This window comes from Entelurus aequoreus, linkage group LG10 (assembly GCF_033978785.1).
Source record: "Entelurus aequoreus isolate RoL-2023_Sb linkage group LG10, RoL_Eaeq_v1.1, whole genome shotgun sequence".
NCBI lineage: Eukaryota > Metazoa > Chordata > Actinopteri > Syngnathiformes > Syngnathidae > Entelurus > Entelurus aequoreus.
The window spans coordinates 22264302-22279797 of NC_084740.1; the positions used below are offsets into that span (position 1 = coordinate 22264302).

At 39.6% G+C, this 15496-nt stretch overlaps 1 protein-coding gene across 2 annotated transcripts; it reads left to right on the forward strand.

Annotated features, from left to right (window-relative positions):
- The first annotated feature begins 475 nt into the window (after positions 1-475).
- Positions 476-15214, forward strand: LOC133658370 (spartin-like). 2 transcript variants are annotated; one of them, XM_062060312.1, is made up of 8 exons: positions 476-836; positions 1143-1913; positions 5484-5681; positions 8829-9003; positions 10771-10965; positions 11048-11206; positions 12251-12341; positions 12494-14075. In XM_062060312.1, exons 2-8 carry the CDS (start codon positions 1146-1148, stop codon positions 12540-12542), a joined length of 1635 nt encoding a protein of 544 aa, XP_061916296.1. In that variant the 5' UTR covers positions 476-836; positions 1143-1145; the 3' UTR covers positions 12543-14075. The 2 variants fall into 2 exon arrangements, with proteins under 2 accessions (XP_061916296.1, XP_061916295.1); XM_062060311.1 differs by lacking the exon at positions 12494-14075 and adding an exon at positions 14992-15214 and having other exon boundaries at positions 491-836.
- The last annotated feature ends 282 nt before the right edge of the window (positions 15215-15496 follow it).

The window sequence follows — 15496 nt, forward strand, 5'->3', positions numbered from 1 at the left end:
ACATACAAACCGTTTTTTACTTGCAGAAAAGGGTTTTATTTACTTGCAAATTGCGTTTTTTGTTGCAGAAAAAAGATATTGTTTTACTTCCGAATCGTTTTTTTACTTGCAGAAAATGTTTTTTTGTTGTTGTTTTTTTTACTGATTATTGAATCAGTGTTGCCTTTTAGCGAAGGCGTTCCCATTTTTTATTTTAAACTATTAAGAAGCGTTGTAAAAAAAATAATGATATACGCCAACTTTATTGGCACACAAACTTAGATTTCTCCAACATGACGACGAGTAATTTCTACACTCATAATGTAATTAATCGTAATCATTTTATTCAATAAGCGTTCATTATAGTTCCTGTGTTCTGGATTGATTGATTGGCAATGGCAACCGGTGACTGTGTGTGCAATACCGCCATCTAAAGGACTGGAGTGTAGCACTCCCGTTTCCGGTTCACATCCTTCAAATTAACAAATGTGTTTATTCCCTTGACTTCCTCCTCGTGCAACTGATACTCCTATGTATGCGTAGCGTATTAATGTAATGAGACAGTTCGGAAGGACGTTGTTAGAATGAATTACTCAGCGCTACAAACAAGCACAGACATTTAGAAAAAGGTTGCTTCGACGCCACTTCCGGTGTGGAAGTGTCACAATAAAGGTCTAAACTCAGGGCGGATATCATGTGCTACGGGATTAAAAGATCGACACTGATGAATTGCATCATAACTCTTGATTGAGTGGTCGGTGTCAAGGTTTACTAGAACAATAGTCAGGGTGACACAGTCACTGCAGTGTCGCTAACTGCTGCATTTAGACGCCCGGAGCTGTAACAACTGTATTTGGGTAAGTTGCACCGTTACGACATAACGGGGAGCTAATGCTAGCTAGCTAAAAACAACAGACCTGTCAGCTAATTGTGTGGGATTTTTTATTTAAAACTACTTCCAATAACCTTCATTAACATTTCAAATAAAAACGAAAAATACGATCTTTGGTGGTTTAAGTTAATTTTTGAGTAGTGTGTAACATAATTCACTGCAAAATACGACACTAGACTGCTAAATGGTCAAATGTGGTTGTACACAGAATACCAGTGTAGGAGCTGTATGAAATGTTGAATTGTTGACGTTTTTTTCATATATTTTATAGGTAATGGAGAAAGCCAAACAGGATGCATTTGATCGTGCAAGGCTTGAGGTGATTAAAGATGGCTACGAGAGAGGCTTTGAGTGCATCAACAAAGGTCTGACAGCCGATGAAGCCGGAGACCCGAGCCAGGCTCTGGAGCTGTACAAGAAGGGTCGACACCACCTTCTCCGGGGCATCAGCGTGCCCTCGCGGGGCGATGAGTGCACAGGCAGCTCCTGGGAGTCGGCCCGACAGATGCAGCAGAAGATGCAGGAGACCCTCAACAACATCACCACCCGTCTCGCCATACTGGAGACCGCTACCGCTGCAGAGGGGCCCGCCGAGCAGCCTTCTGAAAGCCTCTACCCAAAAATACTAGCGAAAGAAAAGCCGCAGAGGCCCCGCCCACCGCTCCCAGGGAACGCACCCGGTTCTTGCAACCCTGGGGCGCTTTCTGCTAGCAGACCACCCGTAGCTCAAGGAGAACATCCGCCGGCGTACTCGCCCCAAGCTGTCGAGGGTCACCTCTCCATCTCGTACGGGACCGAATCAGGCGAGCTTTCACTGGTGGGTGACGATTTTTACAGCCGGACGTCAACCTCGTCGTCGTCCCCGCAGAGCATGGGCGAGGACGCGGAGGAGCTGCTGTGCATCCCTCAGGGCGTGCAGATATTCTTCGTGACCCCCGAGGGCCATGTGAGCGCCCCCTCCTACCCGGGCTACCTGCGACTGGTGAAGTTCACCAGCGATCACTCTGAGACGATGCCCGACAGACCTCCAGCTTTCCTGCAGGTATCTGTTAAGAAAATCGACACAAGTGTAACCCGATTGTGGAGAGTCAACTCATTGGCCACTTCATTAGGCACACCTGCACCAACTAATGTCATTTAGTAAAATAGCTTTATTACAATTATCCCCTTACAACAATAACAAACAATCACTGGCATGTCTCGGACTGATTTTTATGGAAAATTGTGACATGCTGGGGGATACTGTCCCACTTCAGTCCTGTAGGTGGCGGTAACTCATTGTCAACAGCTGCACACAGCAAGCTTTCTTGCTAGGATACAGCTCCACTTGGCCCCATTGTGAATACACTGTAACAAATGCAGATATCACTCCAATATCAGCAAATAAACAAGTATCGAGCTATATCGGCTTGCATGTAAAATGTGCGATACAAGCGGCCCTGCACCGTGTTTACTTGTGCAAAGCTGGACAGCCAGTTAACATCTCAATCAGTGTTTTTCAACCTTTTTTGAGCCAAGGCACATTTTGTGCATTGAAAAAGTCTGGAGGCACACCACCAGCAGAAATCATTAAAAAACGAAACTCAGTTAGTTGACAATAAAAAGTCGTTGTCGCAATTGTTGGATATGACTTTAAACTATAACCAACCATGCATTACTATAGCTCTTGTCTCAAAGTAGGTGTACTGTCACCACCTGACACATCACGCTGTGACTTATTTTGAGTTTTATTGGTGTTTTCCTGTGTGTAGTGTTTTAGTTCTTGTCTTGCGCTCCTATTTTGGTGGATTTTTTTGGTATTTTCCTGTAGCAGTTTAATATCTTCCTTTGAGCGATATTTCCCGCATCTACATTGTTTTAGCAATCAAGAATATTTCAGTTGTTTTTATCCTTCTCTGTGGGGACATTGTTGATTGTAATGTCATTTTCGGATGTACTTTGTGGACGCTGTCTGCTCCACACACAGTAAGTCTTTACTGTCGTCCAGCATTCTGTTTTTGTTTACTTTGTAGCCAGTTCAGTTTTAATTTAGTTCTGCATAGCCTTCCCTAAGCTTAAATGCTTTTGTCTTAGGGGCACTTGCCTTTTGTTTATTTTTGGTTTAAGCATTAGGTATCTTTTTACCTGCACACTGCCTACCGCTGTTTCCGACATCTACAAAGCAATTAGCTACCGGCTGCCACCTACTGATATGGAAGAGTATAACACAGTTACTCTGCCGAGCTGTAGACAGTATCGACACTCAACAACACATAATTTGCAGACTATAATTACTGGTTGCAAAAATAATTTTTAACCCAAATAGGTGAAATTAGATAATCTCCCACGGCCCACCAGACTGTATCTCACGGCATACCAGTGTGCTGTGGCACAGTGGTTGAAAAACACTGATCTAAATGTCCTCCAATAAGCACACAAAGTTGTTGTTTTTTCTTCCATTTTAGTCAAGTCATTTACAAAATGTAAACATGGTAGGCTACTAGGAGCTAGCAGCTACACAACAGCTAAGCATACAAGCTAGAGACACGTGTTAAGTGTCCTTAACTGAACAATATTGCGGTCTAATATAAATATAAACAAGTATCAAATGATTATAGTTGCATATTACTTACACATACAAAGTATCTAAAGTATATTAGAAAGTTTCCAGCAACAAACGTGTCCGCATCATTCAATTTGCGTAAAACTTGCTAAAGGAAGTTGCTCTTTGTGTTGCCCAATGAGTGTTTGTTGTGCGGCGGTTTTTGTGTTATTGCTGCGTTACAAACAGTAAAAATAAAAATTAATTTTAATGTATTATCGCCTCATATTATTACACAATTACCTAGGCATTTGATAGTGTAAGTTGTTTACATACAAATTGAAGGATAACTTGCTTTATCATTGTAAGTCAGGGTAACAACAGATATTTAAGTATTTGTTTTTATTTTTATTTTAACAAAAACATTTTGGAATATGTGTTAATATGATGTTTTTTGGAGGGTTAGATATTTCATTTTAAAATACGTTAAAATGGAGAGAATGAATACATTTAGTAAGAAAAAAATGAAGTGCTTTATTGACACAATATACTATATTTCCAGTCTTTCAGGGGCCACTTGAAACGATCTGGCCCCCAGGCCTTGAGTTTTACACGTGTGGTAGTGGGTTTCAAGAAGACTGTAATATATTTAACTGTTAGCCGCCCAGCGTGCACGGCCCACAATTACACTGATCTATGAAGTTAAGTGCAACAAAATATATAGAGTTTGAGACCCCTTATCTGCTGCGTCATTATCTTAACTTAATGAATTATTGTGGCCACTAGGTGTCGCCGAAAAACAATTACAGTACGACACTACTTCAAATTAAAGACAGCATAAGTCCATTCCAGATGGTTATGTTTCTACTTTTCATACTTACCATTAGGGGTGCACAAAAAATCGATTCACATTCGAATTAGATTCTTATTTATCACGATTTTAAATCCATCCATCCATCCATTTTCTACCGCTTGTCCCTTTCGGGGTCGCGGGGGGTGCTGGAGCCTATCTCAGCTACAATCGGGCGGAGTACACCCTGGACAAGTCACCACCTCATCGCAGGGCCAACACAGATACACAGACAACATTCACACACTAAGCCAATTTAGTGTTGCCAATCAACCTCAATCAAACATTTTTGTTCATACATTTTTTTTCATTTTTTTAAAATAGGTTTTAGGCCATCTCCATGCAACTAGAAAAGGGCTTTTCTAACCTGTAACTTGTTATGAAAAAATGTCATTATAATTATCATACCACGTGATACGCTGCAAGAATCGGTTTGAATCGAGAATCAATCCTGAACCGAATCATCACTCCAGAAATCGGAATCAGTTAGAATCGGCAGGTGCACACCCCTACCTACCATTGGTCTCTGTTTGGATCATTTCACTGGATCAAATATTTTCTAACATTCCACACCACAAAATAATAAATGTATGTATGATTTGTGCTGCTATATCGCATCGGTATCAGCCAATATTGGTGTTGTATCAGAAGTGGGAAAAATCCCAGAAACCTCGAACTGTTCTATTATTTTCAAACACAAATGTTGAGTGCAGCGCAACACCACTGCAAACTACAGCCACAAAACGCATCGTTTTATGAAAACCAATCACTGAGCATTATTTTCTACGCGACGTCAGAATTGTTCATGCATCTCTTCTTGTATTGGACCTCGATAGACTGTGGCGTCCTACCTAATGTTCTGGCCAGTGTTCACGAGTCATGTGAGTGGTCTTGCCATGACGTACATCACTCGTAAAAGTCAATAGTAAACAATCAGGCGAGAGGTCTTTTAACCAGAAGATGGGAATAAATCTAAAGTATAATAATATAAGAATAAAGGGCTTTACTGTAATATTTTTAAAACAAAGACATACTATATTTGACTCTTCAATGGGGATTTTCCCAGGTGCTCCAGGCAGCAGATGACATCACAGCAGTGAGTGAAAGTTATTATGTGTAATAACGACACACTGTTAGGCGTGCGGCAGCCTGCTTCAGGTCCCCTCAAATCTGTACTCCCTTCATGTAAACACGCTTGTACACTAAACAATCCATCAATTAATCAATCCTCTCCCCGGCAGGTGTGCGACTGGCTGTACCCGCTCGTGTCGACAAACTCCCCGGCCTTGCTGTGCAACACCGGCGTTTTCATGTTCCCCGACATGATGGCGCCGGCGCCAGGCCATTTTGTGGGAGTGGTTCTGTCTTCTGAGCTGCCTGCTGCCGACAGAGAGCTGTTCCAGGATCTGCTGTCTCAGATGACAGACCTTAGGGTTCAGGTACTGCTCACACCCTTTTGTATGCAAGGGCCAACATTCATTAATCCCCTGCTGTGTCAATATGATAGAAAGTCTGTCCGACAGAATTGGCATAATTGCTTATTTTACTGAAGAATGTTGCCATATCGTGAGACGTGTTGATTATAATAACTTAAAGCTGTCATAAGAGGAGTTATTTCAACTTGATGGTGGTCTAATGTATTTCACTTTTTTGGACCGTGAATTGATGTAACCAATTTTGTTTAGAATTTTGTGAACTGAGTTTTTTCACATGAAATAATGCTGACAATTTCAATACATTTTAATAAATTATTCTGATTTACAGGGAGTAGGTCTCGAGTTTTGAAGCAACAAATGTTCCTGCACTGATTTTTTTTACACTGAAATGATTTTAACAAACTGAATTTTAAAACACACATTTTGCTCGCACATTTTTATTTGGTGAAATTGTCAGCATCATTTGATCAAATTTGTGGACAAAATGAGTGTGGCTAAAAATTAAGTTTGTTAAAATAAAGTGTTTTTAAAAATCAGTGTATAATATCTAAATGGAAAATAATTCAGTGCAGAAATATATGTTGCTTCAAAACTCAAGGCCCACTTGCGTTAAATAAATTAAATTGTGAAATTAAAATGTAATGAAATTGTCAGCATAATTTGATGTAAAAAAAATTCAGTTCACATAATTCAAACTCAAATCAGTGTTAAAAAAAAAATTATGTAATAAAAATAGAAAATGGATGGATGGATGGAACTACCAGGCAACAACCAGCAGAGGGCACACGTGATTCAGGCCCAAAGAGTTTGCTTCTTAAACAAACAAATAATTATAGACATGATAGATTATGTTTATAGAATTAGAGGGGGGTTCGTGAAACACATTTTAGTGTAGAGCAGTGCTTCTCAATTATTTTCTGTTACGTCCCCCCAAAGAAGAAGAATTTCACTCCCCCCGCCACACAATCTCCACTGCGACTATGAACGGGTACCATTTGTGTATCAGATTGTTATAAGTACACCTTTGCATAACATTATATCTTTATTGCATTAAATAAATGAAAAAAAAAGAAATATAGATTAACTTACAAAAAATAATAATTCTATTAACATTTTGTTTATTAGTCTGTAACTAAAATATTTTGAATATTTTTATATAAAAATAGTTGCCTAAAATTAAAATTATATAACTACTTCTGTATTTAAACTATAAACATTTTGGACGGCGTGGCGAAGTTGGTAGAGTGGCTGTGCCAGCAATCGGAGTGTTGCTGGTTACTGGGGTTCAATTCCCACCTTCTACCTTCCTAGTCACGTCCGTTGTGTCCTTGGGCAAGACACTTCACCCTTTGCCTCTGATGGCTGCTGGTTAGCGCCTTGCATGGCAGCTCCCGCCATCAGTGTGTGAATGTGTGTGTGAATGGGTAAATGTGGAAATACTGTCAAAGCGCTTTGAGTACCTTGAAGGTAGAAAAGCGCTATACAAGTACAACCCATTTATCATTTATTTATGACTTAAACCAATTGATACAGAAAAATAAAATAAAATAAACTCAATGAAAACTATTAAATTCAAATTAACCCAGGAGCATAATATAAAAACACTTCAACCTACAAAACAAAAATGATTAGGGATGTCCGATAATTTCGGTCTGCCGATATTATCGGCCGATAAATGCTTTAAAAATGTAATATCGGAAATTATCGGTATCGGGTTTTTTATTATTGGTATCGTTTTTTTTGTTTTTTTTATTAAATCAACATAAAAAACACAAGATACACTTACAATTAGTGCACCAACCCAAAAAACCTCCCTCCCCCATTTACACTCATTCACACAAAAGGGTTGTTTCTTTCTGTTATTAATATTCTGGTTCCTACATTATAAATAAATATATAACAATACAGTCTGCAAGGTATACAGTCCGTAAGCACACATGATTGTGCATGCTGCTGGTCCACTAATAGTATCAATCAATCAATCAATCAATCAATCAATCAATGTTTATTTATATAGCCCTGAATCACAAAAGTCTCAAAGGGCTGCACAAGCCACAACGACATCCTCGGCACAGAGCCCACACAAGGGACGTCGATGTGAATGACTATGAGAAACCTTGGAGAGGACCGCATATGTGGGTAACCCCCCCTCTAAGTACAGTCCCTAGTGGATCCACATAACAGTGAGAGTACTAACCTTTAACAGTTAATTTTACTCATTTTCATTAATTACTAGTTTCTATGTAACTGTTTTTATATTGTTTTACTTTCTTTTTTATTCAAGAAAATGTTTTTAATGTATTTATCTTATTTTATTTTATTAATTTTAAAAAAAAGGACCTTATCTCCACCATACCTGGTTGTCCAAATTAGGCATAATAATGTGTTAATTCCACGACTGAATATATCGGTATCTGTTGATATCGGTATCGGTAATTAAGAGTTGGATAATATCGGAATATTGAATATCGGCAAAAAAGCCATTATCGGACATCCCTAAAAATGATCAAAGCTATTTTTTCCCCCCATATCAAAATCAGGGAGTCAGAATTAATTGCTACAATGAGCGCGTTTTGTAGAGCACAGCTTTTCGAAGCAGGGTTTGAAGCATGGTACTGATAAAGCGTGTTCCCCAGGGACCTGTCCAACTCTTTGAGAAGGACCGGTATAGAGAAAAGTAAAATATAACATTAATTAATAGTACCAAAACAAAATTGACCCATCATCCTTAAAGGAATGTCTTCAAATGACCATCTCCGCTCATTAGATTGGGTCACGTCGCAGGGTCTGCCTCAGCAGTGTCGGGATTTGCCAATTAAACTGCGCTAATACTCTGAGCAGTAAGTAGTTGGAACGAGCTGAGCGCCTCAGCTGTGACGCCACGCAAGGTCACTTTTTTGATGTGGGGTTTCTTCACTGATGGAGCTGATCCCGCGTCAGCAAGTAGGCACTTTTTCTCTTCCTGGAATAGGACGAGTGGGAGACTGGAGGCTTCCGGCGCAGAATGAAGTGTTTTCTCCAAACAATTGCAGCTTCGTGACAAGAGCGTGACCAGAGGAGCTTTTACTGGAGCAGTGTCGCAAGGAGACGAGCATCGAGCTGTCGAAAGGTGGTTGGGGACTGACTCATGTGATGTGTTTGTTTCATCAGGCTCCTGTTGAAGCCGACGAGCATGATAATCTCAGCCACAAAGTGCCCATTGTTACGCCGGAAGAAACCGAAGCGGCGGTTGAGAAGGCAGCGGAGGAGGAGGCAGTGGCGGCAGAGGGGGACGACCAGGCTCTACCCGTATGGAGCGAGAAGGTGGCCAGTGGCATCCTGACTGGTAAAGTGTTACAACTAGTGTTTTTACTGCAGGACTCTCATCTACATTCAGGGTGTCCAAAGTACTGCACACAGCTAGCCTGTGGTACACCAAAAAAAATACAGTTAAAAACAGCATAAAAAAGTAGAATAAGAAAGTAAACAGATGAATGACTCTAATAAAACAAAGCTGCCATGCAGACTGTTTTTTCTTTTTAAAGCTGTCTTAAACAATAATAATGAATCGATATCGACGACGTTATGAAATATTGACCTATCCAATTACTTCACATAAAAATTCCACTTTGACAGACCTTAGGGTTCAGGTACCGCTCACACTCTTTTATATGCTTTGGAATATTTTTTCGGGGAAATATTGCATATTTTACATGTTTGCAATATAAAAACAAAGTTTTCTTTGACAAAAAGGGCAAAAAACAAACCCATTACAAAAACATTAGAAAAAATATAAAAACTTAGGTCTGAAGTTCTAGAGATTTATGTGTTGAAATAAAAAAATAAAAATGAGTGGGGCTCTTTTGGATCCCTGTAAATTTTAGTGGGATTTTTTTTTTTTTTTTTTTATTAAACTGTTGTTGTTTAACAAATAATGAATTAAAATCAATGGTGTTATTAATTATTGACTTATTTAAGGCTCCAATTACTTCATATCAAATATTCCACTTTGGGATGTTTTTTGGGTAAAACAATGCATATTTTGTGTTTCAGTCATAAAAATCAGGAGTGTCTTAGACAAAATGGGCATTAAAAAAAAATATATATATATATATGTATGTATGTATAGACCAGTGGTTCTTAACCTGGGTTCGATCGAACCCTAGGGGTTCGGTGAGTCGGGCTCAGGGGTTCGGCGGAGGTCAAGACACACCCGACTCATCATGTAAATAAAAACTTCTCCCTATCGGCGTATTACGGATATGGCAACAGCAGAAGTCACACTGATTTGCAGGTGTGTAATTTGTGAGTTTATGCACTGTGTTGGTTTTGTTCTTTGAACAAGGTGATGTTCATGCACGGTTCATTTTATGCACCAGTAATAAAACATGGTAACACTTTAGTATGGGGTACATATTCACCATTAATTAGTTGCTTATTAACATGCAAATTAGTAACATATCGGCTCTTAACTAGTCATTATTAAGTACTTATTAATGCCTTATTCGGCATGGCCTTATTATAACCCTAACCCTGGCCCTAACCCTCTAACCCTAAACCTAACCAAATAACTCTAAATTAAGTCTTTGTTACTTAGGATATGTTCCCCTAGTGTCCAAAAAAACTCTAAATTAAGTCTTTGTTACTTAGAATATGTTCCCCATACTAAAGTGTTCCCAAAAACATATAACTTTGTCTTGAATTTGAAAGAAAACAACATTTCATTTTTAACTAAAGAAGGGTTCAGTGAATGCGCATATGAAACTGGTGGGGTTCGGTACCTCCAACAAGGTTAAGAACCACTGGTATAGACAAATGGACCTAAAGTTGACCAAGAGATTTACTGTAAGTGTGGAATAAAAAAATAAAAATAATAATATATGACTTATTTGTAAAAAATAAAAACATTACTGAGACACTTTTGGGTCCCCTGGGACCAAACCTGAGGGGAGCCCTAAAATAATATGTTATGTTATATTGGTTTTCAGTGTGCGGCCCTCAGTGTTAAATGTTTGGACACCCCTGATCTAAGTAGTGTGACATCACAGCAGCATGAAGAAGAGGAGGGCCACATTGTAAACAAAAAGACAACAATGGAATCATTTTGTCTCAGGCGCGTCCTGGTTGAGCTGGGGTCTGGTCAAAGGAGCCGAGTTCACAGGCAAGGCCGTCCACAAGGGGGCGTCTAAACTCCGAGAGCACATCACACCCGAGGACAAGCCGGCCCACGTCAGTCCCACCGTCACCAAAGGCCTTCATGTTGCCAAGCAGGCCACGGGGGGAGCTGTCAAAGTCAGCCAGTTTCTAGGTGACCTCCTCCTTAGCTGCATCAGCATGTTTCACCGCCATCTGGCTTTTGGCTTTGACTGACCGGTGCTGTGTCACTGCAGTGGACGGTGTGTGCACTGTAGCCGGCTGCGTGGGACGGGAGCTGGCGCCGCACGTGAAGAAGCACGGGGGGAAGCTCATTCCGGAGTCCATGCGGAAAGACAAGGATGGGCGTTCGAACATAGACGGTGCCATGGTGGTGGCCGCCAGTGGCGTGCAAGGTAGATAGCACCCACACTTCAGCTCTGGACAGCACTACCTCAACTTACAAGCCTAATTAGTTCTGTGATAGCGCTCGTGACTCCAAACACTTGTATCTATAATCAACGTCTGCCATAGAAATGAATTGAAATCAATTCAGTTGGTGCTTAGCCCCCCAAAACAGCCGCCATTTTAACATGTAACATGCCGTTTTAAAAAGATAAACTTTTAGATGAAAAAAATATTGTATAAAAACAATGCAATAGAATGTAGTACAAACAACTACAGTAGTTTTATGAAGTAATGTAATAATAATGTACAGCATTTGCATGGGGGAGTGGAATTGGGGGTTAAATCACCAAAAATGATTCCCGGGTGCGGCCACCGCTGCTGCTCACTGCTCCCCTCACCTCCCAGGGGGTGATCCAGGGTGATGGGTCATATGCAGAGAATAATTTCGCCACACCTAGTGTGTGTGTGACAACCATTGGTACTTTAACTTTAACTTTAACAGCTACGATTTCTCCTTCCAGCTGTTTACTGTCAAACACACCATCCGCAGCTTTGCCATATTTTTATGGATAAATGTCCAGCGTTTGGATATTATTTTAACACATTTGGCTGTTGTTGACTCATTCTGCATCAGTATGGTGCAGACTAGCATTGATACGCGCAAATTGCTTGGCCAATTAGGCTACATGTTAGCCATTTTTTTGATGATTTATTTCTTTAATTCATTAAATATCACCCACTTCTTCTGAGCATTTTCCTTCACACTCGCTTTCTTCGTTTCCATGAAAAACAAATATGTTTCCATCTTTAGCTACAAGCTAGTGATTAAGACCGGATGCTATGGTCAGCTCTTACGGGGTTCACTGTGACATTTGCTACACTAACTAATGGTGGGGATGTTGAAACTCCAATTTTTGCTTCCAACTTACAACCTAACAATTAGCTCGGAGGCAGCTCTTATCTCAAAACTCTCTTAAGTTGAGGTACCACTGTAGATCTACATACTTTATATAGCACTTATCCGTTTTCGAATACATTTTTTTTTTTACCAGGATTTGCCACCATGTGGACCGGTTTGGAGGTGGCGGCCAAAAACATTGCGACGAGCGTGGCGTCGGAGACCGTCACTACGGTGAAGCACAAGTAGGTTCACAGATCACAACATTATGGCTGGAACATGTGCATTATTATTATTATTATTAATAATAATAATAATAATAATATTATTATTATTATCAGTGTGTGTGTGTGGTGCATGCTCACATTTATTTCCCCCTCTTCAATTTGTTTTGCAGATTTAGGGGTCTTCAAAACTTCTTAGACCCCCCTAATGGCAACAATTGATGATTAAAACAAAGCGATTTAACTCTTTGCACTAACAACAAGCATGACATGAGCCGCTTTTTTAAAATATGTGCCTTTTCCTTACTTGTCATAGCAATAATTATGTTCGTTGAGATTTACATTGTAATTAATGAGTCGAGGTAGTGGGGGCCAAAGTATATGCATACACGTTTTTTTTGTTACCATAAATCATTAAACTCTTAAGTCCATGGCCACACCATTACGAATATTTTATGACGCAACTTCTTTGTAAAAAAAATCATCTCCGTCAGCACCATTGGCATTTAAAAAAAGGATAAATAAGAACATCTCTGTCCACAATAAAGTCACACTCCCCAGCTTTAATGCACATTTTGGCCACTTGTCCTGTGTGTGTTATGAGAGCCAAAACACACTCGTCCACCATTGACTGCATGGAAAGAAATCAGCACCCGTAAGTCAATAACTTCATTAAAGTACAGTAGTAGCTCGGTTTGAAAAATTGCGACAACAACCTGAATCATACGAAAACCAATGCAACATTTTCTTAAAGAAATAAATAATGTAAATCCAATTAATCCATTCCAGACTAGGGATGGGTACCAAATTTGGTTCTTTTATAGGCCCTGACCAAATTATATCAATACTACTGGGTATTAATTCACGTAAAATCAAACTAAAACCTTTCATTATCTTTTTTTGTCAGACTAAACACCGGCTCAAACGCTTGGCAAGGAAACACTACTCACTACGTGTCCATGCAGTAAATAGTTTTATTTTTTTATTTTTACACCGACATGTGAAGTCCAAGTGTCCATGCACCGTCTCGAATGCGACTAATGGTTATACGCTATGTGCCTCCTGTACACTATGGGGTGCTGATTTCATTTTAGCTCAGATAACTGAATTACTTTTCCGGTTGACCTATGATGTCACGACCTATGATGTCACTCTTGGATTTGCGGGTCTTTACAACTTGTAATATTGGCACAGATTACAAATATTACTTCTCTAATGGCTAGCAAACAGTGTCAAGAAATTATCTTGAATTGCGCTACGAACATGACGCCACTACCAAGAATGTATCGGGGCGAATGCAGGTCCGAAGCAAAGAAAGACGGGCGGAAGAGTTTTTTCGATACGCGTGGTATTCTTTGTTCGGACACACCTTTTACGCGTGCAAACAGACTAGTTTGTTCCATGCAATTTTTGAACGTACGATGACCAAGACAGAATACGAAAACCAGGGCAAAATTTGGCCAAAATCTTTTGGCAAAAAGCGGGGCTTACAACATCTAAGGCACGGCTGTACTTGTGTTCTGTGTTAAGTAAGGTTTAAAAACATGGCAATATGTCGCATAAGCCCCCCAAAACCAGTCCATACACAAACATCGAGAGTACTTAAAAATCTTCACCATCGAGCACAGTTTTTAAGGGAGTAAATATTTGTGGACAAATACAGCACAGGCCAAAAGTTTGGACACACCTTCTCATTCAATGCATTTTCTTATTTTCCATGACTATTTACATTGTAGATTGTCACTGAAGGCATCAAAACTATGAATGAACACATGTGGAGTTATGTACTTAACAAAAAAAGGTGAAATAACTGAAAACATGTTTTATATTCTAGTTTTTTCAAAATAGCCACCCTTAGTTCTGATTACTGCTTTGCACACTCTTGGCATTCTCTCGATGAGCTTCAATAGGTAGTGACCTGAAATGGTTTTCACTTCACAGGTGTGCTTGAAGCTCATCGAGAGAATGCCAAGAGTGTGCAAAGCAGTAATCAGAGCAGAGGGTGGCTATTTTGAAGAAACTAGACTATAAAACATGTTTTCATTATTTCACCTTTTTGTGTTGAGTACATAACTCCACATGTGTTCATTCGTAGTTTTGATGCCTTCAGTGACAATCTACAATGTAAATCAATCAATCAATGTTTATTTATATAGCCCTAAATCACAAGTGTCTCAAAGGGCTGCACAAGCCACAACGACATCCTCTGTTCAGAGCCCACATAAGGGCAAGGAAAAACTCACAAATAGTGAATAAAATAGTCAGGAAAATAAAGAAAACGCATTGAATGAGGAGAAGGTGTGTCCAAACTTTTGGCCTGTACTGTATATAAAAAAATATCAGTGTTTGTGTGTACAAAACCCTAAAATAATTTGGGTCAAATGCCTGAAAGTGCGGACAACTCCAATTTTGAATATTTATATAGTTTCAGCAAAGTAAAAAATGCAGGCTCTGCTTAATTCCATCACTTCCACTCTGCTTGATTGCTGCCTTTCATTTCCAGGTCCCTTTAAAAAAAAAAAAAAAGAATACAAAAATTGGCATGCATGCTGGAACACGCTGCATGCCATCTTTGGTGTCTTCATAATAATTCCATCCAAACCCTCTTTTTTTCTGTCCCGCATTTTCCCTCTCCGACCCGGCTACTCCAATCTAACCTCCAATCAAAAAGGTACGGCGCGGCGGCGGGCCAGGCCACCGATCACGCCTTCAACTCGGCCATCAATGTGGGCGTCACCGCCTTTAACATCGAAAACCTGGGCATCAAAGCAGTGGCCAAAAGGACAGGCAAGCAGACGGCGAAGGCAATTTTGGAGGACTACAAGCTTCAGGAGCAAGGGGACGGACAGAAACAAGTAGAGAAATCTGATAAATAAAACTCCTGCCACCTTCAACTACTCTTGCCTTCAACTAAAATAGTTCTATATTTATTAATATTTGTGTAAAAAAAACAGCAAAAACTAAAATACTTAAGCTTTTTGTCTAAACAAGTCTTTGATGTAGAGAACATTATACTGTAAAGCAAATAATATATGTATTGGAGGATTTTATGTATTGACAAGTAAGTAGTAATCTGTGTTCACAGCCTTATTTTTAAGAATACACTAAAGGAAACTTTTAATCGTAATGCTGCTAATACAATTTATCTGCTTTGTGATTATTGCAGTTTAACTGTA